Source organism: Callorhinchus milii, unplaced genomic scaffold (genome assembly GCF_018977255.1).
Source record: "Callorhinchus milii isolate IMCB2004 unplaced genomic scaffold, IMCB_Cmil_1.0 Scaffold27, whole genome shotgun sequence".
NCBI classification, from domain to species: Eukaryota; Metazoa; Chordata; class Chondrichthyes; order Chimaeriformes; family Callorhinchidae; genus Callorhinchus; species Callorhinchus milii.
Window position 1 is genome coordinate 214956 of NW_024704768.1, and position 25816 is coordinate 240771.

Here is a 25816-nt window from a genome sequence, read left to right on the forward strand (position 1 = left end):
GAGGTGGCGCTGATGCTCTCCCGCTGAAGGCGGCTCCGTTCCGGCCGCTGCCCCGCGCTCTCTGCTCAGTGATGCGCCGCCATCAGCTCAGAGCCACTGAGGGGTGTGGAGTGCGCGGGATATGGGGATCCTGAGCCTCGGGGACCAGGTGAGAGAGCGGCCGCACCGGAGCCCAACCGGAGCTCAGCCGCAGCTGAGCGGGAGGGAGACGCAGGAAAACCCGGGGATCCCATAGGCCTCACAGCCGGACACAGGCCTCGGGCCCGCGGGGGGGACTGAAGCCTCGGTCATTGCGCGGTGGACCCGCGGGGGGGGGGAGCCGGGGGGGTGGGAGGGGTCCCGGGGGGGGGGGTCGCGGGGTCGGGCCCCGGGGGGTCGGGGGTGGGAGGGGTCGGGGGTGGGGGGGTCGGGGGTGGGAGGGGTCGCGGGGGAGGGGTCGGGCCCCGGGGGTCGCGGGGGAGGGGTCGGGGGCGGTCGGGGGGATCAGCAACTGGTGTTTATACAGCAATTTCCTACATGTATAGCCGCCCCTCTCAGTGTATTCCTTCTCCCTGAGCACAGTCACTACACTTGGCGGTGTGTCCTGTGAGGCGCTGTGAGGCGCTGTATGGAATGCCCGGATTCCTGGGCGGTGTTGTGGAGGGGACAGTGGTGTAGAAGTGTGAGATATCTGCGTTGTGTTCCGCGGGTAATTGGGTTCACTTTTGATGAGCATTTGCGATGTGTCTCATAGTGATGAGCACTGACCTCAGGTTTGTTGGGCCTTCAAATGAAGGCAATGGAGAGATCTGAGCCCCAGGTTTGTGTGTGTGTGTGGGGGTGTGTGTGTGTGGGGGTGTGTGTGTGTGGGGGTGTGTGTGTGTGGGGGGTGTGTGTGTGGGGGTGTGTGTGTGTTTGGGGGTGTGTGTGTGTTTGGGGGTGTGTGTGTGTTTGGGGGTGTGTGTGTGTTGGGGGTGTGTGTGTGTTTGGGGGTGTGTGTGTGTTTGGGGTGTGTGTGTGTTTGGGGGCGTGTGTGTGTTTGGGGTGTGTGTGTGTTTGGGGGTGTGTGTGTGTTTGGGGGGGGTGTGTGTTGGGGGTGTGTGTGTGTTTGGGGGGTGTGTGTGTTTGGGGGTGGTGTGTGTTTGGGGGTGTGTGTGTGTTTGGGTGTGTGTGTGTGTGTGGGTGTGTGTGTGTGTTTGGGGGTGTGTGTGTGTTTGGGGGTGTGTGTGTGTTTGGGGGTGTGTGTGTGTTTGGGGGTGTGTGTGTGTTTGGGGGTGTGTGTGTGTTTGGGGTGTGTGTGTGTTTGGGGTGTGTGTGTGTTTGGGGTGTGTGTGTGTGTTTGGGGTGTGTGTGTGGGGTGTGTGTGTGTTTGGGTGTGTGTGTGTTTGGGGGTGTGTGTGTGTTTGGGGGTGTGTGTGTGTTTGGGGGTGTGTGTGTGTTTGGGGGTGTGTGTGTGTTTGTGTGTGTGTTTGGGGGTGTGTGTGGTTTGGGGGTGTGTGTGTGTTTGGGGGGTGTGTGTGTTTGGGGTGTGTGTGTTTGGGGGTGTGTGTGTGTTTGGGGTGTGTGTGTGTTTGGGGTGTGTGTGTGTTTGGGGTGTGTGTGTGTTTGGGGTGTGTGTGTGTTTGGGGTGTGTGTGTGTTGGGGTGTGTGTGTTTGGGCTGTGTGTGTGTTTGTTTTGGGGGTGTGTGCGTTTGTTTGGGGGTGTGTGCGTTTGTTTGGGGCTGTGTGTTTGGTGTTGTGGGGGTGTGTGTGTCGGGGTGTGTGTGTCGGGGTGTGTGTGTGTCGGGGTGTGTGTGTGTGGGTGTGTGTGTGGGGGTGTGTGTGTGTGGGGGTGTGTGTGGGGGGTGTGTGTGTGGGGGTGTGTGTGTGTGGGGGTGTGTGTGTGTGGGGGTGTGTGTGTGTGGGGGTGTGTGTGTGTGTGGGTGTGTGTGGGGGTGTGTGTGTGTGGGGGTGTGTGTGGGGGGGTGTGTGGGGTGTGTGTGTGTGGGGGTGTGTGTGTGGGGGTGTGTGTGTGGGGGTGTGTGTGTGTGGGGGTGTGTGTGTGTGGGGGTGTGTGTGTGGGGGTGTGTGTGTGGGGGTGTGTGTGTGTGGGGTGGGGGTGTGTGTGGGGGTGTGTGTGTGTGGGGGTGTGTGTGTGGGGGGGTGTGTGTGTGTGGGGGGTGTGTGTGTGAGGGTGTGTGTGGGGGTGTGTGTGTGTGGGGGTGTGTGTGTGTGGGGGTGTGTGTGTGTGGGGGTGTGTTTGGGCGCTGAGCAGTTGACTTCAGGCAGTGGGTTATAAGCAGAATAACATTCCCTGTGACTTGGGCCCCAGTGGGTTTACTGAGATCATTAGGAATTAGGAGTTATATCTTTTCTTCGCTCGGCTCTCCGCTCTCCGGCTCTCCGCTCGGCTCTCCGCTCTCCGGCTCTCCGGCTCTCCGCTCTCCGCTCTCCGCTCTCCGCTCTCCGCTCTCCGCTCTCCGCTCGGCTCTCCGCTCTCCGCTCTCCGCTCTCCGGCTCTCCGCTCTCCGGCTCTCCGCTCTCCGGCTCTCCGCTCTCCGCTCTCCGGCTCTCCGCTCGGCTCTCCGCTCTCCGCTCTCCGGCTCTCCGCTCTCCGCTCGGCTCTCCGCTCTCCGCTCGGCTCTCCGCTCGGCTCTCCGCTCTCCGCTCGGCTCTCCGCTCGGCTCTCCGCTCTCCGGCTCTCCGCTCTCCGCTCGGCTCTCCGCTCTCCGCTCGGCTCTCCGCTCGGCTCTCCGCTCTCCGCTCGGCTCTCCGCTCGGCTCTCCGCTCTCCGCTCTCCGGCTCTCCGCTCTCCGCTCGGCTCTCCGCTCCGCTCTCCGCTCGGCTCTCCGCTCGGCTCTCCGCTCTCCGCTCGGCTCTCCGCTCGGCTCTCCGCTCTCCGGCTCTCCGCTCTCCGCTCGGCTCTCCGCTCTCCGCTCTCCGGCTCTCCGCTCTCCGCTCGGCTCTCCGGCTCTCCGCTCGGCTCTCCGCTCTCCGGCTCTCCGCTCTCCGCTCGGCTCTCCGCTCTCCGGCTCTCCGCTCTCCGCTCGGCTCTCCGCTCTCCGCTCTCCGGCTCTCCGCTCTCCGCTCGGCTCTCCGGCTCTCCGCTCGGCTCTCCGCTCTCCGCTCTCCGGCTCTCCGCTCTCCGCTCGGCTCTCCGCTCTCCGGCTCTCCGCTCTCCGCTCGGCTCTCCGCTCTCCGCTCGGCTCTCCGCTCTCCGGCTCTCCGCTCTCCGCTCGGCTCTCCGCTCTCCGGCTCTCCGCTCGGCTCTCCGCTCTCCGCTCGGCTCTCCGCTCGGCTCTCCGCTCGGCTCTCCGCTCGGCTCTCCGCTCGGCTCTCCGCTCGGCTCTCCGCTCGGCTCTCCGCTCGGCTCTCCGCTCTCCGGCTCTCCGCTCTCCGGCTCTCCGCGTTCCATCGGTGCCTTTTGCTGTGTCAGGAAGGAGAACCTTTATCGTCTTGAGATCATCAGAGGAGCCGCAGATGATAGCTAATCGGATCGAGTTAGTGCAGGAAGTTTTAGTATGACTCCAAATACCTTTCTGGTTAATGGCACAGTTATTTTAGTTCTGAATTGTTGTCTAATGATAATAATAATAGTAATGGCAGTTACACCGGCTCCATCACGCAGGCCAGGATTGGGGTGAGTGACAGCAGTGCAGCGGGTGACTGGCGTGTTGGTGCCGCTGATTGGAGCTGCCGGAGCAGCCATGTGGACAAGTGTCAGTGACAGAGAGACAGAGAGAACGATTGCATTGAGGGGTTGAGATTGAATGGAAGGCAGCAATCACATGTCCTGCACAACCAGTCACTACACATAACTGTAATTCCTGACGTACGGTTTGACACACCCCGATGGTAACATTGCTGCGTCGAAAACAAGCTTTATTATCATCTGGACCCACTGACTTCTTACAGTCAGTTGCACCTCAGCGCATAAAGTCTACAAAATAATTGTATATTTTGAAGGGAGGTTCTGGGCTTTGTTACGGCCACTCGGCTGACATTCACTTGCTCTGTGACCTTATCCTGAAATCCAGTTTTCCTCTTGATAGCAGTTTGTACCCTCTGTTTACCAGCAGTAGGTAGGAACCTGGTTGTCTGTTGATTGGCGGATTGCTTTTCCGGGTGTAAATAATCCCTAGAATTTTTTTTTAAAAAATAATAATTTGGTCACTCAACTCACAACTGTTTGTGGAACGCTGCTGTGCACAATTGCCTCATTTCGCCCACAAAATACAGTCAGTTCACTTTACAGTATATTCTGTGAAACACTTTGAAACGTCTCAAAGACGTCTCAACTGCAAGGATTATTATTAATTAATCCTTGCACTAATTATGATTAATCGGTTGGTGTTTGAGGGGCCGTCGCTTGGATACAAAGTGAGATTGAGCTCCTCTCTCTGCCCGTTCAGGTGCAGGTTAAATACGCCGCGACACTGTTTGAAAACAGAAGCGAGTTTCTCTCTTCCCGTGACTTGGTTGACAATCCCCCAGATAAATTCAGTCATTCACCTCATGGTTGTTTGTGGGACATTGCTGTGCACAAATTGGCTACTGCATTTGTCTACAGAATTCAGTCACTACACTTATTATTATTACAGTAAATTCTGTGAAATTATTTGAGATGTTTTGATGACTTTTAAAAAGTCACAATGTGAAATCCAAGGCTATTATTGTGATGAGGGACATTGTGTGTGGACTGCAGCTTCAGGGCCTGATGTCTCCTCCACCCTGCAATGTGCTCCCAGTGTATGGTGTTCTCCACTTCACAGAGCCCAGGAAGCTGTGCTTTCCTCGCAGCTCAGGTCTGTACACCATTAGTGCTTAGAGCAGGGGCTTGGGCTCAGTGAGCGAGAGATCAGTCAGGATTTCCTCACTGACCCCTGGCCCCAGCACCAGGCACTACCTCACAGGGAGCAGCACGATTGACAAACAAAACTGAAACCATTTGTTAAACGAACCACATGATAACGAGTATGAAAAATCTCAATATAATAACTGTCTGTGGTTTAAACGCTCAGGGATCATGGTTTTGATGCCCATCTTCTCCTCAACCTGTCACTGTTTCACTGGTGTCTGTGACAGCCACCAGAAAACCAAAGGAACTAACTGATCCCAAGTCCGTAGAGTTGTGGGTAAACTGCTGTCAAATTATTGGCTGTGGTTTTAGACATAGTGAGATCCCAAAGAGGAAATCATCAGTTGACCTGGGGACACCTGGGGAAACTCCTGTCCCGGGTTTGAATAGCGTAGCATTGACAACAACAACAACAACAACAAGATTCCATTTATAAAGCGCCTTTCACGTCAGGAGGACGTCCCAAGGCGCTGCACAGTTGGGTCATGACCCGAGCATTGGGGGGAAATGGTCAGGGTGAGGGGAGGGAAGGGAGGGAGGGAGCGAGGAGGGGGGAAATGGTCAGGGTGAGGGGAGGGAAGGGAGGGAGCGAGGAGGGGGTAGAGAGTTGAGAGGGGAGCTGAAGGCTGAAGGTCAAAGAGAAAGGTTTTGAGACCGGCCTTGAAGGAGGAGAGGGAGGAAGCGGCGAAGGCACTGGGGATGGAGTTCCAGAGCCTCGGGGCTGAGAGGCTGAAGGCCCGACCACCGATGGTAGGGCGGTTGGGGCGGGGGACGTGGAGCAGACCGGAGCCGGAGGAACGGAGGGTACGGGCAGGTAGGTAGGGGGATAGTAGGTCAGAGAGGTAGGAGGGAGTGAGGCCGTGAATGGCCTTGTAGGTGAGGATGAGGATCTTAAAATCAATCCTCTGGGGGATGGGGAGCCAGTGGAGGCGAGCGAGGGTGAGGGCGAGGGTGAGGGCGAGGGTGGGAGTGAGGACGAGGATGAGGGTGGGAGTGATGTGGTCGCGGTGTCTGGTGCGGGACAGTACACGAGCTGCAGAGTTCTGAATGACCTGCAGTGTGGAGGGAGGGCCGGGAAGGCCGACGAGGAGAGAGTTCCCATAGTCCAGCCTTGAGGTGACGAAGGTGTGGACCAGAGTTTCAGCCGCGTGAGGGGTGAGGTAGTGCCGTAGTCTGGCGATGTTCCGGAGGTGATGGAAGGCGGTCCAGTTGTGGTGCGGATGTGAGGGAGAAAGGACAGCTCAGGGTCGAACAAAACGCCGAGGTTCCTGATGGCTTTGCGAGGTGGAGAGTGCAGCCTTGGATGCTGATGGTGTCAGCGCCTGAGGTGCGGAGGCGCTGACGTGAGCCAATCAGGAGGGCCTCGGTTTTTCGCACGTTGAGCTGAAGAAAGTTGTCTCTCGTCCAGGACTCGATGTCGGACAGACAGCTGTCAGGACATCGGGGGTCGTGGAGTTGAGAGTAGAGGAGGAAAGGTAGAGTTGGGTGTCATCCGCATACATGTGGGAGTGAACCCCATGTCTGCGGATGATGACACCTGTGACATCCACCTGAACAGTCACTCAGTTTATCACCTCTTCTGAAGGGCTCTGTTTCCCTAATGCCGTGCGGACACACAGTCAACTCTGCTGTTTGGCTTCGAAATCGATTACATTCTCTAGTAAATGACATTTGGTGGTGACTCAGTAAAAACTTCTCAAATGTACTGTAAAGTGTACTGATTGTGTGTTTTGTCTGTGAAACTGTTTGAAATTGTCTTATGAAACCGAATGTTTCATTTATAATAATAATAATCCTCGCATTTGATATAGCGCTTTTCACGTCGGGAGGACGTCCCAAAGCGCTTCACAGAACACACTGTAAAGTGAATTGACTGTATATTTGTGGGCGAACGCGGCAGCCAATTGCGCACAGCAATGTCCCACAAACAGTCGTGGATTGAAAATGACCAATTTATTATCGTTTTTGTTTTGGAGGGATTATTATTAGGCTCTGTGTGGAGTAAGGAAACTTGCCCGAGGTTTCGCCCTCTGCCGGGAATTGAACTCAGGTCTCTCACTTGCAAAGCGAGTGCTCTAACCACTGAGCTACAGGACTCCATGTCCATTTGGTTCCTTTTTAGAAGTTTATTCTGAAACGGAAAGTACCCACGTGTAGAGTTAAGCTGCAAGTGCTTCCTTCCCCTGTTACAACAACTTGCACTTATACAGCGCCCTCCACATCAGGCGGGGTCTCAGAGCTTAACACTGGCCGAGGCCGAGCTGGGGAGGGGGGAGATGATCGTAGGTGCGGTCGAAAAGGAAGGTCTTCAGGCACGACCTGAAGATGGAGAAGGAGGGGATGAGGCGAAGGGGTTGAGGGAGGGAGTTCCACAGTTTGGGGGTGTAGTGGCTGAAGGCCCCAATGGTGGAGCACAGGACTCTGGGGATGCGGAGGAAGCCGGACCCAGGAGAGCGGAGGCAGCGGGAACTGCTGTGGGGAGAGAGGAGGTTAGAGAGATGGGGGGGGGCAAGGAATGGAGGCATTTAAACACTCGAGTGAGGATCCGCTCTGTGACAGGAACCAGTGGAGTTTGGCCAGGACTGGAGTAATGGGGTACGGGGTTTGGTGCAGGTGACAATGTGGGCGGCGGAGTTTGAATGAGTTGAATATTGTGGACCGTGGAGGAGGGGAGACGGGCGAGGAGGGGGTTAGAGTTGTCCAGCCGAGAGGTGACAAAGGCACGGACAAGGGTTTCGGCAGCTTTTGCGGTGAGGTATTGTCGGAGATGGACAATGTGGCGGAGATGGAAGAAAGCGGTGCTGATCCCTGGACCGGATGTAGGGGAGGAAGGATAACTGGGGACCAAAACCTGACGCCTAAGTTGCGCACGGGTTCAGAGAGTTTTAAGGACCGGTCGGGTAGGTTGAGGAGGTCGGAACCGTGGGACAGAAGACGTTGGCGGGAGCCAAAGAGTATGGCTTCCTTCTTGTTGATTTTAACTGCAGGAAATTTGCGCTCATCCAGCTCCTGATGTCCGACACACAAGCTGACAGAAGATGGGGACTGGGGGTCGCAGCTGGAGGTGGAAAAGTGGAGTTGAGTGTCATCCGCAAACATGAGGAAGTTAACCCCGTGTCTGCGGGTGACATCACCGTGAGGGAGCATATAGATCAGGAAGAGAAGGGGCCAAGGATGGATCATTGGGGTATCTACCCCCCAGGTGACCGGGTGGAAGCGCGAAGAAAAGCCATTTGCAGAAATGTACTGCTGGCGTCACAGTGAGAAGCTCTGTCTACAATGCGGAGGCAGCCATGAACTCTGCTCCTTTGCATCAGAGCAATAACTCGGGAGTGTAATTGTTGGCAAAATAGTTGTAAACCAAATGGCTGAGATCAGCGCCTCATCACAAACCGGGACTGAGATCAGTAGTAATACTAATAATAATAATCCTTCATTTGATACAGCGCCTTATCGCGTCTTCTCGACGTCTCAAAGTGCTTCGCAGAATAGACTTGCAAAGTCTATTCTATTGTCTAGTCTATTGTCTATTCAAAGTCTAGTCTATTGTCTCACTTGCAAAGCGAGTGCTCTAACGACTGAGCTACAGGACTCCACACAGTAACACATGGAGTGGAACGTAAACATAGAATCATACAGCATAAAAGGAGGCCATTTGGCTCAATGTGTCTGTGCTGCTCCTTGAAAAGAACTTCCAATTCAACCCCACTCCCCCCGCTCTCCCCATAGCCCTAATCAACTCCACTCCCCCACTCTCTCCCCATAGCCCTGATCAACCCCACTCTCTCCCCATAGCCCTGATCAACCCCACTCCCCCGCCTCTCTCCATAGCCCTGATCAACCCCATTCCCCCGCTCTCTCCCCATAGCCCTGATCAACCCCACTCCCCCGCCTCTCTCCATAGTGCTGCAAACTTGTCCTCCCCAAATAATTATCTACTTCTCTCATAAAGTTGTTATAGAATCGGTTCCCACCGGCCTTTCAGGCAACGCATTCCAGATCCCAACAACTCGCTGTGTGAAGACATTTCTCCTCCCCTCCCCTCTGTTTCTTTTAACAACTATTTTCAATCGGTGCCCTCGGGTTACCGACCCACCGCCAGTGGGAATAGTGTCTCCCTGTTCACTCGATCGAATCCCCTCATCGTTTTGAAAACTTCTATTAAGTCTCCTCTTAATCTTCTCTGCCCCAAGGAGAATAATCCTCGCCTCTCTCGCCTCTCCTGATCACTGAAGTCCCTCATTCCTGGTGCCATTCTGGTCAATCTCCTTTGCACCCTCTCCAATGCCTTGACATCCTTCCTAACGTGTGGGGCCCAGAACTGAACCCAGTCTCTCGCTGAGGCCTCACCAGTGTTTTATATAAAGGTTCATCATAACTTCCTGACTGTTGTATTCTATGCCCCATTTATAAAGCCTATTATCATGTAAGTTTTTTTTAACAGCTGTATCTCCCTGTCCGGCCACCTTCAAAGATTTACTGTATGACCCCCAGGTCTCTCTGTCCCTTCACCCCCTTTAAGATTGGACCATCAGCGTATATTGCCTCTCCTCATTCTTCCTCCCAAAAGGCATCACTTCGCATTTCTCCACATTAAACGTCATTGCCCCGTGTCTGCCCACGTTACCAGTCTGTCTATGTCCTCTTGCAGTCTGTTACTATCCTCCTCACTGTTTACTGCTTTTCCTAACTTAGTATCATCTGCAAACTTGGGAATTGTCCTCCCTATACCCAAGTCCAGGACATTCATATAGATCACAAACAGCAGTGGCCCCAACACTGACCCCGGGGGACACCACTGCACTTCCCTCCAGTCACCAGCACTCTCTGCTCTCGGTCTCCGCTGCCGCTGTCCCTTTAATACCGGGGACTGCTATTTTGCTACAAGTCTCTTATGTGGCACTTTATCAAATGCCTTTTGAAACTCCATATAAACCACATACTGCACTGCCTTCATCCACCCTCTCCGTTACTGCATCAAAAAACTATCCGGTTTGTTAGACACAATTCCATGTTGACTGTCCTTTATTAACCCATTTTTTACTAAGTGAAAATTTATTTCCTCCCGGATTATCGTCTCTGGAAGTTTCCCCACTGCTGACGTTAGGCTGACTGGTCTGTCGTTCTTGGGTTTATCCTTTTGTCTCTTTTTGTACAGGGAGTAACATTTGCAGCTCTCCAGTCCTCTGGCACCACCCGGTGTCCAAGGAGGATTGAAAGATTGTGGCCGGAGCCTCCGTTATTTCCAGCCTTACTTCCCTCAGTAACCTGGGATGCATCCCGTCCGGGGACCGGGTGACTTTACCTTGAGCACCGACAACCTTTTTTAGTCGCTCCTCTCGGTTTATTCTTATCTTATCCCATTTCTCTCCTCTCTCCTCCTTTACTGTGGCATTGGCTCCATCCTCTTCTTTTGTGAAGACAGATGCAAAGTCCTCATTCAGTACGTCAGCCGATGCCCTCTGCCTCCACAGGAAGATTTCCTCTTTGGTCCATAATTGGACCCACCCAATCTTTGACTGACCTTTCTTCTTTATATGCTTATAAAATACCTTAGGCTTCCTTTTTATATTACCCACTAATCTTTTCTCATACAATCTCTTTGCCCCTTTTATTTCCTTTCTCAGTTCTCCTCTGTACTTTCTATATTCTATTTGATTATCTTCTGTGTTTTGGACCTGACATTTATCATAAACCTTCTTTTTCTGTTTTATTTTAATCCCAATTTCCTTATTCATCCAGGGAGGTTTGAATGTTCTCCTTTCCCCTTTGCGGGAATGTATTTGTTCTGTCCTCAAACCCTCTCCTCCTTGAAGGCTTCCCATTGCTCGTTAGCTGTTTTACCGCCAATCTTTTGTTCCAGTCCACCTTGGCTCGGTCCCTGTTTAACTCACTGAAATTAGCCTCTTCCAGTTGAGTGTCTTGCACCTTTCCATAAATACTCGAAACCCAATGGTCTTGTGATCACTGTTATCCAGATGCTCTCCTACTGAAACCTGCTCCACTTGCCCCACTTCATGCCCCAGAACGAGATCCAGCACTGCTTCCTTTCTCGTTGGGCTGGAAACGTACTGATCCAGAAAGTTCTCCTGCACACATTTCAGGAATCCTCCCCCTCCTTGCCCTGTACACTGTTATTTTGCCAGTCTATGTCAGGATAATTGAAGTCCCGCATTATCACTACTCTATTGGTTTTGCATCTTTCTGAAATCTGCTGCAGATTTGCTCGTCTCTCCTTCCCGCTATTTGGAGGTCTATAATAAATACCTGACAGAGTAACAGCTCCTTTTCTGGTCCTTAACTCTAACCAAATAGATTCTGTTTTTGGACTCTCTAGCACATCATCCCTTTCCAGGGCCATAAGCGTGTCTTTAAACCATATTGCCCCTTCCCCTCCTTTTCTTTCCTGCCCTATCCCTCCTGAATACAGTGTAGCCAGGAATATTCAGCTCCCATTCCTGCCCTTGTTTGAGCCAAGTCTCCGTTATTGCCACTACATCTTAACCCCATGTGGCAACTTGAGCTGCAGCTCAAAATCTTATTTGTCACACTCTGTGCATTTATGCTCATGCACTCCAAGCCTGACTGAGTCTGCTCTGCATTTCTCCCCCATCTAATCCCTCCTTCTTCTGGATTACTCCTTATTACATTGCTATTCGTCTCTCCCAGCCCTCTACGTAACTTGTTTGTCCTCTCTAATGCTACATCCTGGGTCCCTTCCCCCTTTGAAATTAGTTCAAACCCTTCCCCACATCACTAGTTAACCTCCCTGCGAGGACATTGGTCCCAGCCCTGTTCAGATGTAACCTATCCACCTCATACAGAACTGGTCCCAATGATCCAGGAACCTGAAGCCCTCCTTTCTGCACCATTTCTCCAGCCATGTATTCATGTGTTTGAGCTGCTGTTTTGATACTCACTTGCCCGAGGCACTGGGAGTAATTCAGAGATCACCACCTGTGAGGCCCTACTCTTTAGCTTGTTCCCTGGCCTCTGATACTCTTTCTGTAGAATCTCAGCCCTTTTTTTCCCTACGTCATGGATCCCAAAATGGACCACAACTTATGGATGTTCCCCTCCCCCGTTAGAAGGTTTTGCACCCGTTCCATGATGTCTTCAACTCTGGCACCAGGGAGGCAACAGACCATGCGAGAGTCACGTTTGTGTTTGCAGAAACTTCTGTCTACTCCTTTCACCGTTGTCCCCAATGACAATTGCATTAACATTCTTCCCTGTGTCCCCCAGTTCATCCATTTGCTTTTGACTCCTCTCCCCAGAGGTGTCATCACCCTGACCGGTATTCAGTGCAGAGAACTGGTTTGTGAGTGCCGCACTCTCAGAAGATTTCTGCACTGCCCGTCCCTTCTTCCTACCATGCCGGGATGTCACCCACTCACTCTCCTTCTGAACCCTCTGTGGGTGTGGTGTGAAACATTTAATCCATGAACTCTTCAGCCTCCCGTGTGCTGTGTAGTGACTCCAACCTCTCCTCGAGCTCAGAAACCCTGAGCTCAAGCTGCCAGAGGCACTTCGTACACACATCTGTCCAGGTCACACAAAGCATCCTGGAATTCCCACATGACACACATTGTGCATACAACCAATCTCAGCTGCCCTGCCATATTCCCAGACATGTTTTTATTATTTTAATATAGCTTAAATATTTTATAATTATGCACCTCTTCCCCCTCTGCAGCAAATTCTCACTCAGTTCCCTCCTCAGTCTGGTGAGCTCTCTGCTCAAGTGAGACTCTCGCAAGTCTTCTTTATATGGGACTCAAACAAAAGCATCCGGTTTTGACCCGTCAGCAAATTTATTAATCCCCAACACCCAGCCTATGATTAACTGCTAATTGACTTGTTTGCCTGCTTACATATAAGGTTGCCTCTACCTCAATATAGATTTCCCACTCTTCTGCTGAATGAAACAGTTCTCTCTTGCTCTCTGGTATCCTCTTGCTGAAGAATTCCCACTCTCATCAAATTCCTTAACAGAATTCTCACTCAGTTCCCTCCTCACGCTGCTGGGCTCTCTGCTCAAGATCAGTAACACACAGAGCGAGGCTGAGATCAGATCAGGCCATGATAAGCGTACCATGATTGAAGCTCAGGTTTTGTAGTGAGTCAGGGAGGTGAGGCTCGGGGCAGTGTGTGAAATAAGCAGCTCCTCGTTGCCCTCCCCTTCCCTCAGGAGACACTGTGCTGAGCATTTGTTTGTTTGGTTGAATTCTAATTTCATCAATCTGGGCAGACATTCAGGTTGTAAAACAATAACAGCTCCGAGCGCCTCAACAGCTCCAACTGCAGTGTCACCCCCCCGGGGGGAATGTGCCTGGACATCACATCAGTGCTTGGGGGGGGCAGGTGTCAGTCTGGTACAATCTAACCTCCTTGGGCTCAAGTGTAATGTTGGGGTTTGTGCTGATAGTCCAAGCGCAGTGCTGGCTGGGGAAGGCCTGTCCCGGTAGACGATAACGATCACACAGAACTATTTAAAAAGAGCAGGGAGCGCTCCTGTGTCCTGGCCGACAACCCCTCACCCACCCCACCCCAGATAAAATTGTTCATTTACTTCGTGAGCGTTTGTTGCTGTCACAAACTGGCTGCTGCATTTGTCTACAAAACACAGTTACTACACCTTAGAGTAAATTCTATGAAACACTTGAGACATCCTCCCGATGCAAAAGGTGCAATATCAAATGAAAAGATTGCTTATTATTATTAATAATCATAATTGAAGCTGTGGGAGGGGGAGATGTCTGTGAACTGAACTCTCCAGAGGAGAGAAACACAAAATGCTTTTCTGTCCGACTGACTTGTGAAAGACCATTTGTTCGAGACAGTCAGATCCTTTGTTAGGAAATCTCCATTTGCCCATCTGGTGTGGGCTGGGGGAGGGCGGCATTCGCTCTGTACCACCCCAGCGTGTAGAGGACAGAGCTGCTGACCTGCCGTTATTTGTGGTTTTATTGTCCTTTACAGCTGTTGGCTGTGACACAGTTAAATCCTCTCGTTTGCAGCAGATATTTTGTGATTGAGTTTCAGGACCTCCTGTTTCCGTCATTTACTTTTTCTGGGTTCAGAGGACAGACATGTTGTTTCCATTCCTTTTCCCATTCCTGGATTGTAACCGTGTGGCCGGTCATCTCCTCCCCAGACATTGGGAACGAGGGGGAAACTGTCCTGGTCATCACGAAGAAAACAAACGGAGAAGTCAGGAGAACGACGGTCATTAGGATATAGAAAGTGGAATCCGTAAAAGAAATTAGAGAAATATTTGAAACAATATAAAAAGCTGTGTGTGTGTGTCTGTGTCTGTGTGTGTGTCTGTGTGTGTGTGTGTCTGTGTGTGTGTGTCTGTGTGTGTGTGTGTGTGTGTGTGTGTCTGTGTGTGTGTGTCTGTGTGTGTGTGTCTGTGTGTGTGTGTCTGTGTGTGTGTGTGTCTGTGTGTGTCTGTGTGTGTGTGTCTGTGTGTGTGTGTCTGTGTGTGTGTGTGTGTGTGTGTCTGTCTGTGTGTGTCTGTCTGTCTGTGTGTCTGTGTGTGTGACTGTGTGTGTCTGGGTGTGTGTCTGTGTGTGTGTGTGTGTGTGAGGAGTCTGTCTGTGTGGATATGAAAGGTAAGGAGACGTCTACATTTACACTGGAGGGTGACGGGGAGAGGGGTTGTGAGGCACTGGTTCTGACTCTTTTCTGCCTGTTACAGACGCCGCTGGTCCAGGCTATTTTCAACCGGGATCGGGACGAGGTTCGGTCGTTAATAAACCAGAATGAAGATGTCAATGGGCTGGTACGTATGGAAAGCGTGTGAGTGAGCCTGAGCCCCCGCAGCCTGAGCCCCCGCAGCCTGAGCCCCGCAGCCTGAGCCCCCGCAGCCTGAGCCCCCGCAGCCTGAGCCCCGCAGCCTGAGCCCCCGCAGCCTGAGCCCCCGCAGCCTGAGCCCCCGCAGCCTGAGCCCCCGCAGCCTGAGCCCCGCAGCCTGAGCCCCCGCAGCCTGAGCCCCGCAGCCTGAGCCCCCGCAGCCTGAGCCCCCGCAGCCTGAGCCCCCGCAGCCTGAGCCCCCGCAGCCTGAGCCCCCGCAGCCTGAGTCGGGCAGCGCAGTACCATCCACTTGAACAACAACCACTTGCATTTACTGCCTTCGCACAGGGCAGCGTCTCAGAATTGTGCCAAATGTGAAGTGCTGAGCTGATCAGAGTTGCAGTGACTGAGCTCTTCCCCCAACACCCCCGAGAGCTGGTAATCACTGTACCCCAGAGCATCGATCCCCTCCCTGACGTCTCACTTCTGGCCATTTCTAATTCTCTCTGATAAACAATGGAACAAAACTCAGAAAAAGTGAAAATTTCAGGTGACGATTGTGTCATCCTGTCTCCTTCGATCGCATTCTCAGCTGGGAATCAGGATTGTGGGTTCAAGCCTCATTTGGGAGACTTTGAGCTCATTGTCTAGGCTGCAGCACACTGTTGGGGTTGAGCACTGAATGGTGTGAGGGGCTGTTCTTTGGATGAGATGTTAAACCAAGCTCCGGTCTATGCCCTGTTCAAGTGAACATTAAAGATACTGCGGGCTACTGGATAATATCGAGAAGAAAGTTTTTCTCCACTGACAAACACCCAGATAAGATTGGTCCCTGACCTCATGGCTGTTTGAGAGACATTGTTGTGCACAAACTGGCTCCCGCATTGTGTACAAACATAGTACAGACACAGTCATTACACCACAGCGAATCCTGTCAGGCAATTTGAAATGTTTTGACGTTACAGAGACTGTGTCAGATGAAAGGATGATTTTTATTATTTTGAGACCAGCAGTTTACGAAAAAGGAAGAGAGTTCCCTTTGTCTGCAGCCTGGGTTGTATTATATGATTCTGTATGGTGTTGTTGTTAACCTTTTACACTCCAACTGTGAGGAGATGCTGGACTTCCTCGAATCTAAAATCGAGGGGATACATTCAACCACCTCAGCCCCGTCCACAGCCACCCCCACATCACCTCTCCCTCATGACCCACCACTTACCCATCCCCCATACTCCTTCAACCCTATCTCTCCCTCCTCCCTCACCATGATTATCTGAAAACTCAAACTCACCACCTGCTCCCTCGATCCCATCCCCACCTCTCTCCTCATTTACCAGCTCCACCTTCTGGCCCCTCTCCTGTCCGATGTCATCAACCTCTCCTTGTCCACCAGTTCAGTTCCAACCTCCCGAAAAACAGCTGTCATCACCTCCATCCTGAAACAACCTTCCCTGGATCCATCGCTACTCTCCAGCTACTGCCCCATCCCTAACCTCCCATTCCTCTCCAAGGTCCTGAGACGAGTCATTGCGTCCCGGCTCCGCTCCTTTCTCTCTCGCCATTCTCTCTTTGAACCCCTCCAATCCGGCTTCCGCGCTGCCCATAGCACGGAACAGCCCTGGTCACAGTCACTAATGACATTCCGAACATCTGTGATCAGGGCTCCCTCTGCCTCTCTGCCGCCTTCAACACTGTCGACCACTCCATCCTCATACACCGCCTCTCCTCCTCACTCAATCTTCGTGGACCTGCCCCTTGTCTGGTTCGATTCCTATCTCTCTCACCGTCTCCACTTTGTTGCCTCTACCGGTTTCTCCTCCAGTCCCCACACTGTCATGTCTGGCGTCCCCCAGGGCTCTGTCCTTCTCTCCTCTTTAATATCTACATGGTCCCCCTCGGTGACATCATCCGCAGACATGGGGTCAACTTCCACATGTATGCAGATGACCCGCAACTCTATCGTTCTGCCCCCACCCTCAACTCCAGGACCACTGCTGTCCTGACAGACTGTCTGTCGGACACCAAGTCCTGGATGAGGGCAAACTTCCTACAGTTGAATGTGAAACAAGACTGAGGCTCCTGATTGGCTCACACCAGCGCCTCCGCACCTCAGGCTCTGGGAGCATCACCCTCCATGGTTGCCCACCACAACTCACCAACTCACCGCCAGTCAGGAACCTGGGGGTCTTGTTCGACTCTCAAGTGTCTTTTCTCCCTCACATTCAACCCATGACCCTCTCTGCCTTTCCTCACCTCCGTAACATCGCCCGACTCTGCCACTACCTCACCTCTCAGGCGCTGAAACTCTTGTTCACGCCTTCATCACCTCCAGACTCGACTACGCAAACACTCTGCGTGTCGGCCTTCCCAACTCCTCCCTCCACAGCTGCAGATAATCCAGAACTAACTCTGCAGCCCGTGTCCTCTCCCGCACCAAACTCCGTGACCCCATCTCCCCCACTCTCGCCTGACTCCATCGGCTCCCTATCCTTCGGAGGATCCAGTTCAAGATCCTGGTCCTCACCTACAATGCCCTCCATGGCCTCGCCCAACCCTACCTCTGTGACCTCCTAACCCCCTACCAACCCACCCGCTCCCTCCGCTCAGCCGGCTCCACGTCCCCCGACCCACCATCCCCACCATTGGCGGGAGAGCCTTCAGTCACTCTGCCCCCAACCTCTGGAACTCCATCCCGCCTCAAGACCCTCCTCTTCGACCATGCCATCGGCCCCCCACCTTCCCCTCCCCACCCCCACCCCCATCCCCCGAATCCAGCTCGGGTCTGAAATGCTGTCACTGTACAGCGCCTTGGGACGTCCTCCCGACGTGAAAGGCGCTATACAAATGTTGTTGTTGTCGTTGTACGCAGACAGCATTTTCTCTCTCTCTCTCTCGCCTCTCAGGATTTCACAGACACTTGTGGAGCTGCGGTAACTGGTGCATTTCCGCTCAATACTTTAGTCTGGCTCCGATTTTACCACTTAATCTAATGCCATTTATTGTCTATGCTATATTGTAAGCCGGGCAGTGCAGTACAATCCACTTGCATTTACACGGCGCCTTTGCACAGGGCAGGTCTCAGAATTCTGCCAAATGTAAAGTGCTGAGCTGATCAGAGCTGCACTGACTGAGCTCTTCCCCCAACACCCCCGAGAGCTGGTAATCACTGTTCCCCAGAGCATCGATCCCCTCCCTGACGTCTCACTTCTGGCCATTTCTAATTCTCTCTGATAAACAATGGAACAAAACTCAGAAAAATAATTTCCTGTCTCAATCACTGCTTCTCTCCACGTGCACGCAGACCCCCACGGGCCTCACATCTCCTCACACTCTTTACCTTAGGTTAGAGATTGGGCCTGAGGTTGTGACTGTTCAGCACAGATGGACACATCCACACATCGTGTCATGTAGATGTGCTCAGTACATTGGGTAATTGTGAGGTTACCTTCCTCCCGCTTGGAATCCTGCTCCGCCACTGTCAAGCGCTCTGGGACGCTATCCTGCGTGAGGGACGCTGTATAAATGTAGATGTGAACAGTAACATAACATAACATGTAGGAGCAGGAGTAGGCCATTCGGCCCTTCGAGCCTGCCCCGCCATTCAATCATAGCTGATCTTCTAATCTAACTCCAGCTAATAACCTGACCCCGCCTCACCCCCATATCCCCCCCCAACCCCCAGCCTTATCCCCATTATCCCCATATCCCTTAATCCCTTTAGCAATAAGAAATCTATCTCTCTCAGTCTTGAATATGTTCAAGGACTGAGCGTCAACAGCCCTTTGGGGTAGTGAGTTCCATACATTCACTGCCCTTTGAGTGAAGAAGTTCTTCCTCAACTCAGTGCGAAAGGGCTGCCTCTGATTTTAAGGTTGTGACCCCTGGTTTTAGTTCCTCCAAACGGGAAACAATCTCCCACTATCTACTCTATCATTGCCCTTTGATGATCTTATAGGTTTCTATAAGAGCCCCTCTAATTCTTCTATATTCTAGAGAATATAGCCCCAAATTGGTCAGCCTATCCTCGTAACTCATCCCCTTCATCCCTGGTACTATCCTAGTAAATCTACGCTGCGCCCCCTCCAAGGCAAGTACATCCTTCCTTAAATAAGGAGACCAAAACTGCACACAGTATTAAATTACATTGGGTAACTGTGAGGTTTGACTTGTGTTTACAGGACCAACAGAAACGCACACCTCTTCACGCTGCTGCTTACCTGGGCGATGTTCAAATTCTAGAGCTCCTCATTCAGTCAGGTTAGTGACCTCGCTGATCACATCAGCCACAAGCTCACACACGCCTTCACTCTGAGCACAAAGCTTTCTCCCACACCAGCCAATTCTGGAATCACTTTCCACACTCCTTTTTATACTCCACTCCCCATCTCGTTACTCCCGTTCTTTGTGAGCTGGAGACGTCATGATTCGTGCTTCTGTATTTGGAAAAAAAACTCATCATTTTGCCAACCCATGTCTCTAACCCAAGCTGTCACTGACTTGGGAGTGTGGACGTACAGTGTAGATGGAGGGTTGTCTGGGAGCATTGCATTCCCGTTTGTCAGCGATTGTTCTGTTGCTGTGACAGGTGCCATTGTCAACACTAAGGACAGTGCCTGGCTGACCCCCCTGCACCGCGCTGCAGCATCCCGCAATGAGGTGAGTCCAGCTATTGTGAAGGGACCTTACGGCAATGGCCAGCACGTGGGTATCGTGGGCTTTGCAGGTCGAGTTGCTCCTCGCAGCGCAGATATAAATAAACATGGAACCTGTAGACAGCATTTCACAGAGTTACTCTCTCCCTCTCTCCCTGATGTGAGGGGGGGGGGAGAGACTCATTACCCAGGCCGAGATGTTAGATGCTCTGCACATTGCATTATGTCTGTTATGGTACATTCCTGCTTGTTTTTGGCCCCACCCACTGGAACTCCATCCCACAGTCCCTCCACCTCGCACGCTCCCTTGCCGCCTTCAATGTCCGCCTCGAGATCCTCCTTTTGAACCGTGCCTTCGGACAGGCACCTACTCCCACCCTCCTTGCCCTTCGTCCCACATGATTCAAATCCCGAGCTCGGGTCTAAATCCCTGACTGTCCAGCGCCTTGGGACGTCCTCCTGATGTGAAATGTGCTGTGTAACTGTCATGTGTTGTGTGAACGAGGGTGAGCTTGTGTTGTGGTTACAGCGAGCGGTGAGTGTGCTGCTGAAACACTCTGCGGAGCCCGATGCTCGCGACAAGTCATGGCAGACACCGCTCCATGTGGCCGCGGCCAACAAGGCCACAAAGTGCAGTGAGCGGCTGATCCCACTGCTGAGCAACGTCAACACGGCCGACAGGACAGGCCGCACAGCACTGCACCACGCTGCCTACAGCAGCCACCTGGAGGCAAGTCACCAGCCCTGCCGAAAAAGAGAGATACAACAAGAAAGAAAGAATGAGAGGGCGAGAAAGAGGACGACCCAGAGAGAGAGAGGGCAACCAAAAGAGAGAGAGGACGACCGAGAGAGAGAGAGAACGAGAGAGAGAGAGAACGAGAGAGAGAGAGAAGAGAGAGAGAGAGAACGAGAGAGAGAGAGAACGAGAGAGAGAGAGAATGAGAGAGAGAACGAGAGAGAGGGAACAAAAGAGCCAGAGAGAACGTGAGAGCGAGAGAGAACGTGAGAGCGAGAGAGAACGTGAGAGCGAGAGAGAACGTGAGAGCGAGAGAGAACGTGAGAGCGAGAGAGAACGTGAGAGAGAGGGAGAGAACGAGAGAGTGAAGGGATGGGGGTGAAAAATGATGGTGCAACGGGGTGCTACCTGTCCTGTCTTTCTCCCCTCCCCCCTACTCCTGTCTCTGTCTCTCTCTCGTTCTCTCTCTTTCCCTTCGTTGAACAAGAATTCTTTGAATCTTGTGTTTATTCTGCGGTGATTTACTGTTCCTCACACTGAGCCTCGCACCACATGAAGCATCGCACAATGTCTCTCCCAATAACAACAATCTCTCTCTCTCTCCCTCTTTCTCTCACTCTCTCTTTCTCACTCTCCCTCCCCCTCTCTCTAGCTCTTTCCCATCCTCTCTCTCTTGCCCTCTTTCCCTCTCTTCCCTGCTGCCTCTCTTATCTCCCTCCCTTTCTTCCCTCTCTCTATCTTTGTATTTCCCCATCCCCACCCCCCCTCACGTTCGTTCTCTCTCCTCTTCTCTCATTACATCTCTTTACCCAGATGGTGCATTTGTTGCTGAACAAAGGGGCCAACGTCAAGGCCTGTGATAAGAAGGAAAGGCAACCGATACACTGGGCAGCTTTCATAGGTCAGTGTGTGTCCCGGATCGACCTGCAGAGTGCTTACGAGCTTTATGAGTAGGTTGGGAACGCTGAGGGGGCGGGGGGGCGAATGGGAACACTGTGAGGAAGGGGTTTGGAACACTGGGAGGGGGGCGTTTGGGAACTCGGGGCAGTGTGGGAGTTCTGAGGGTGGGACGCCGGGGGATGGGAACGCTGATCTGTGGGTTTCCCGTTGCAGGACATCTGGATGTTGTTAAGCTGTTGTCCTCTCGCGGGGCGGACGTCACGAGCAAGGACAGGAGAGGATACACACCACTGCATGCTGCCGCCTCCAACGGACAGATAGACGTTGTCAGATACCTCCTGCGGCTCGGGCTGGAGGTGTGTGTAGGGGTTGGGGAGGGGGGGCTTGGGGATGGTGGTCTGGTGAAGGGGAGGGGTCTGGAGGGGTGTGTCCCGGGAGAGGGGGGGAGCGGGGGCTGGAGCTGTATGTAGGGGGCAGGAAAGAGGATTGGGGGTTGGGGAGAGGGAGGGGTCTGGAGAGGTTTGACCCGGGAGAGGGGGTGCGAATGCTGGAGGTGTGTGGGGGGGAACAGGGTGGGGGTTGGGGGGGTGCCCTGATCTGTCAATGACAATGTTGCATTTTGCTCACTGTAAAGCCAGTGATTCTGAGAGGAACTGCTGAGGATTATCATAATGACACATTGCGTGGCTGTTCTCTCCTGACAGATCGATGAACCCAATCTATATGGAAACACTGCTCTGCACATCGCCTGTTACACTGGACAAGATGCCGTGGCCAACCAGCTGGTTAACTGTGGTGCCAACGTCAACCAGCCCAATGAGCAGGGCTTCACCCCACTGCACTTTGCTGCTGTGTCGACAAACGGGGCTTTATGCCTGGAGCTCCTGGTCAACAATGGGGCAGACGTGAATGTTCAGGTGAGGTGGGAACCATTATCGTGTGTGCGCTGCACGTGTGTGTCTGCGTGTGGTGTGTGTCTATACGTGTGTATCTGCGCATGTGTGTGTCTACACGTGTATGTCTGAGCGTGTGTGTGTGTTTGTGTGTTTGTGTGTTCCCACCCTTTCCTAGCCCACTGGTGTCAGCTGGTGTCACTGAGCTCAGTTGCCTCCTGGCCCCTGTGGGAGATTCAAATGTTTGGCAAGTCTCCTCACTTCCCACACCTGTTTACCTGGCAGTAAGTAGCAACCCGCGTGTTAGTTGATTGGCGGATCACTTTTCTGGGGGTCATAATCCCTCCAAGAAAGGGATGATTGCTGAAGGGTGATGCTGTCAGGGGGGGGGGGGGGGCTGACAGCATCACCCTTCATCGATGCAATCTACACCTCACGGAGCCAATACGGAACCTCGGGGTCTGTTCGATCCTCAACTCTCCTTCATTCCCCACATCCGTGCCATGACCAGCTCTGCCTTTCCCCACCACCGCAACATTGCCCGGCTCCGCCACTGCCTCACCACTCAGGCAACCGAGACCTTCATCCACGCATTCATCACATCCAAGCTCAACTACGCAAACTCCCTGTTTGTCGGCCTCCCCAACTCCTCCCTCCAGAACTCTGCAGCTCTTGTCCTCTCCAGCACCAGGCTCCGTGACCCTATCATCCCCATCCTCCACCCGGCTCCGATGGCTCTATCTCACTCAGAGGATACAGTTCAAGATCCTGACCGTCACCTTTAAAGCCCTCCATGGCCTTGTTCCTCCCTACTGCTATAACGTCCTAACTCCCTACCTACCTGTTTGCTCCTCCCGCTCAGCAGGCTCTGGCCTGCTCTATATCCCCCACCTTGCCCTATCCCCACCCTCTGGAACTCCATCTCATAATCCCTCTGCCTCACCCCCTCCCTCACCTCCTTTAACACCCATCTCTAGACCGTCCGCTTCGACTGTGCTTCAGTCATCCTCTTACCCCTACCCTCCCCGCCCTCCAACTCTCCTGATCACAGCCACCAGCTCGGATGCAGATCCCTGACTGTCCAGCGCCTTGGGATGTCCTCCTGACGTGAAAGCTGCTGTGTAAATGTCATTTGTTGTTGTTGTTTACAATGTATCCTGTGAAGCGCTTTGAGACGTCTCGACGACTTGATAAGGCGCTGTATCAAATGATGGATTATTATTATTATTATTGCTGTGTGCAAAGTGACTTGCTTGCTTGTGTTGCCCAGAAATTGTCCCTCCACCTTCATCACTCACTCTCACCATCTGTACCTCTCTCTGTTTCAGAGTAAAGATGGGAAAAGTCCGTTGCACATGGCTGCAATTCACGGCAGGTTTACACGATCTCAGATTCTCATCCAGAATGGTACAGACCACTCATTTATCTCCCAGTATTTCAGTTTGATTCAGTGTAGCTTCAACCCCTTCCACCCCTCACACCCTATAGGGAGTTTGTGAGTCGGGGAGGGTGTGTGTGTGTCGGGGAGGGTGTGTGTGTGTCGGGGAGGGAGGGTGTGTGTGTGTCGGGGAGGGTGTGTGTTGGGGAGGGTGTGTGTGTGTGTCGGGAGGGTGTGTGTGTCGGGGAGGGAGGGTGTGTGTGTGTCTGGGAGGGAGGGTGTGTGTGTGTCGGGGAGGGAGGGTATGTGTGTGTCGGGAGGGTGTGTGTCGGGGAGGGTGTGTGTGTGTGTGTCGGGAGGGTGTGTGTGTGTGTCGGGGAGGGAGGGTGTGTGTGTGTCTGGGAGGGAGGGTGTGTGTGTGTCGGGAGGGAGGGTGTGTGTGTGTCGGGGAGGGTGTGTGTGTCGGGGAGGGTGTGTGTGGGAGGGTGTGTGTGTGTGTGTGTCGGGAGGGTGTGTGTGTCGGGGAGGGAGGGTGTGTGTGTGTCTGGGAGGGAGGGTGTGTGTGTGTCGGGGAGGGAGGGTATGTGTGTGTCGGGGAGGGAGGATGTGTGTGTCGGGGAGGGAGGGTGTGTGTGTGTCGGGGAGGGAGGGTGTGTGTGTGTCGGGGAGGGAGGGTGTGTGTGTGTCGGGGAGGGAGGGTGTGTGTGTGTCGGGGAGGGAGGGTGTAAGACGGGGAGGGAAGGTGTGTGTGTGAGTGTTGGGGATGGAGGGTGTGTGTCAGAGAGGGAGGGTGTGTGTCTGGGAGGGAGGGTGTCCGGGAGGGAGGGTGTGTGTGTGTCGGGGAGAGAGGTGCGTGTAGGGGAGGGATTGTGTGTGTCGGTGAGTGAGGTTGTGTGTCAGGGAGGGAGCTTGTGTGTGTGTTGGGGAGAGATTGTGTGTGTGTGTTGGGGATGGAGGGTGTGTGTGTCAGGGAGGGAGGGTGTGTGTGTGTCGGGGAGGGAGGGTGTGTGTGTGTCGGGGAGGGAGGGTGTGTGTGTGTCGGGGAGGGAGGGTGTGTGTGTTGGGGAGGGAGGGTGTGTGTCGGGGAGGGAGGGAGGGTGTGTGTTGGGGAGGGAGGGTGTGTGTTAGGGAGGGTGTGTGTGTGTGTGTCGGGGAGGGAGGGTTGTGTGTGTGTCGGGGAGGGAGGGTGTGTGTGTGTCGGGAGGGAGGGTGTGTGTCGGGGAGGGAGGGTGTGTTTGTGTCGGGGAGGGAGGGTGTGTGTCGGGGAGGGAGGGTGTGTGTGGTCGGGGAGGGAGGGTGTGTGTGTGTCGGGGAGGGAGGGTGTGTGTCGGGGAGGGAGGGTGTGTGTGTGTTGGGGAGGGAGGGTGTGTGTGGGTCGAGGAGGGTGGGTGTGTGTGTGTCGAGGAGGGTGGGTGTGTGTGTGTCGAGGAGGGTGGGTGTGTGTGTGTCGAGGAGGGAGGGTGTGTGTGTGTGTGTCGGGGAGGGTGTGTGTCGGGGAGGGAGGGTGTGTGTGTGTCGGGGGGGGAGGGTGTGTGTGTGTCGGGGAGGGAGGGTGTGTGTGTGTCGGGGAGGGAGGGTGTGTGTTGGGGAGGGAGGGTTGTGTGTGTGTCCGGGGGGGAGGGTGTGTGTGTGTCGGGGAGGGAGGGTGTGTGTTGGGGAGGGAGGGTGTGTGTGTGTCGGGGATGGAGGGTGTGTGTGTGTCGGGGAGGGAGCGTGTGTGTTGGGGAGGGAGGGTGTGTGTGTGTTGGGGAGGGATGGTATGTGTGTTGGGGAGGGAGGGTGTGTCGGGGATGGAGGGTGTGTGTGTGTCGGGGAGGGAGGGTGTGTGTGTGTGTCGGGGTGGGAGGGTGTGTGTGTGTCGGGGAGGGAGGGTGTGTGTCGGGGAGGGAGGGTGTGTGTCGGGGAGGGAGGGTGTGTGTGTTGGGGAGGGAGGGTGTGTGTTGGGGGAGGGAGGGTGTGTGTGTGTTTGTCGGGGAGGGAGGGTGTGTGTGTGTCGACGAGGGTGGGTGTGTGTGTGTCGGGGAGGGTGTGTGTATGTCGGGGAGGGAGGGGTTGGTGTGTCGGGGAGGGAGGGTGTGTGTTAGGGAGGGAGGGTGTGTATGTGTCGGGGAGGGAGGGTTGTGTGTGTGTTGGGGAGGGAGGTGTGTGTGTCGGGGATGGAGGGTGTGTGTGTGTCGGAGAGGGAGGGTGTGTGTCGGGGAGGGAGGGTGTGTGTCGGGGAGGGAGGTGTGTGTCGGGGAGGGAGGGTGTGTGTCGGGGATGGAGGGTGTGTGTCGGGGAAGGGAGGGTGTGTGTGAGGGAGGGAGGGTGTGTGGGTGAGGGAGGGTGTGTGTCGGGGAGGGAGGGTGTTTGTGTGTCGGTGAGCGTGTGTTTGTCGGGGGGGAGGGAGGGTGTGTGTCGGGGTGGGGAGGGAGGGTGTGTGTGTGGGAGGGAGGGTGTGTGTCTGGGAGGGAGGGTGTGTGTCGGGGTGGGAGGGAGGGTTTGTGTCGGGGTGGGAGGGTGTGTGTTGGGGAGGGAGGGTGTGTGTCGGGGAGGGAGGGTGTGTGTGTCGGGGATGGAGGGTGTGTGTCGGGGAGGGAGGGTGTGTGTCTGGGAGGGAGGGTGTGTGTCGGGAGGGAGGGTGTGTGTCGGGGAGGGAGGGTG

The 25816-nt window shown here is 54.0% G+C and overlaps 1 protein-coding gene across 1 annotated transcript; it reads left to right on the forward strand.

The window, feature by feature from the left end:
* Positions 1-23202, forward strand: LOC103172539 (serine/threonine-protein phosphatase 6 regulatory ankyrin repeat subunit C-like; the record flags this gene model as incomplete). The annotated part of the gene is given in 9 exon segments (XM_042344341.1): positions 1-148; positions 14520-14603; positions 18793-18871; positions 19200-19270; positions 19796-19996; positions 20816-20903; positions 21116-21258; positions 21607-21819; positions 23124-23202. Coding segments are annotated over 9 exon segments (985 nt in total), but the record flags the coding sequence as incomplete, so codon positions are not given.
* Positions 23203-25816: the final 2614 nt, after the last annotated feature.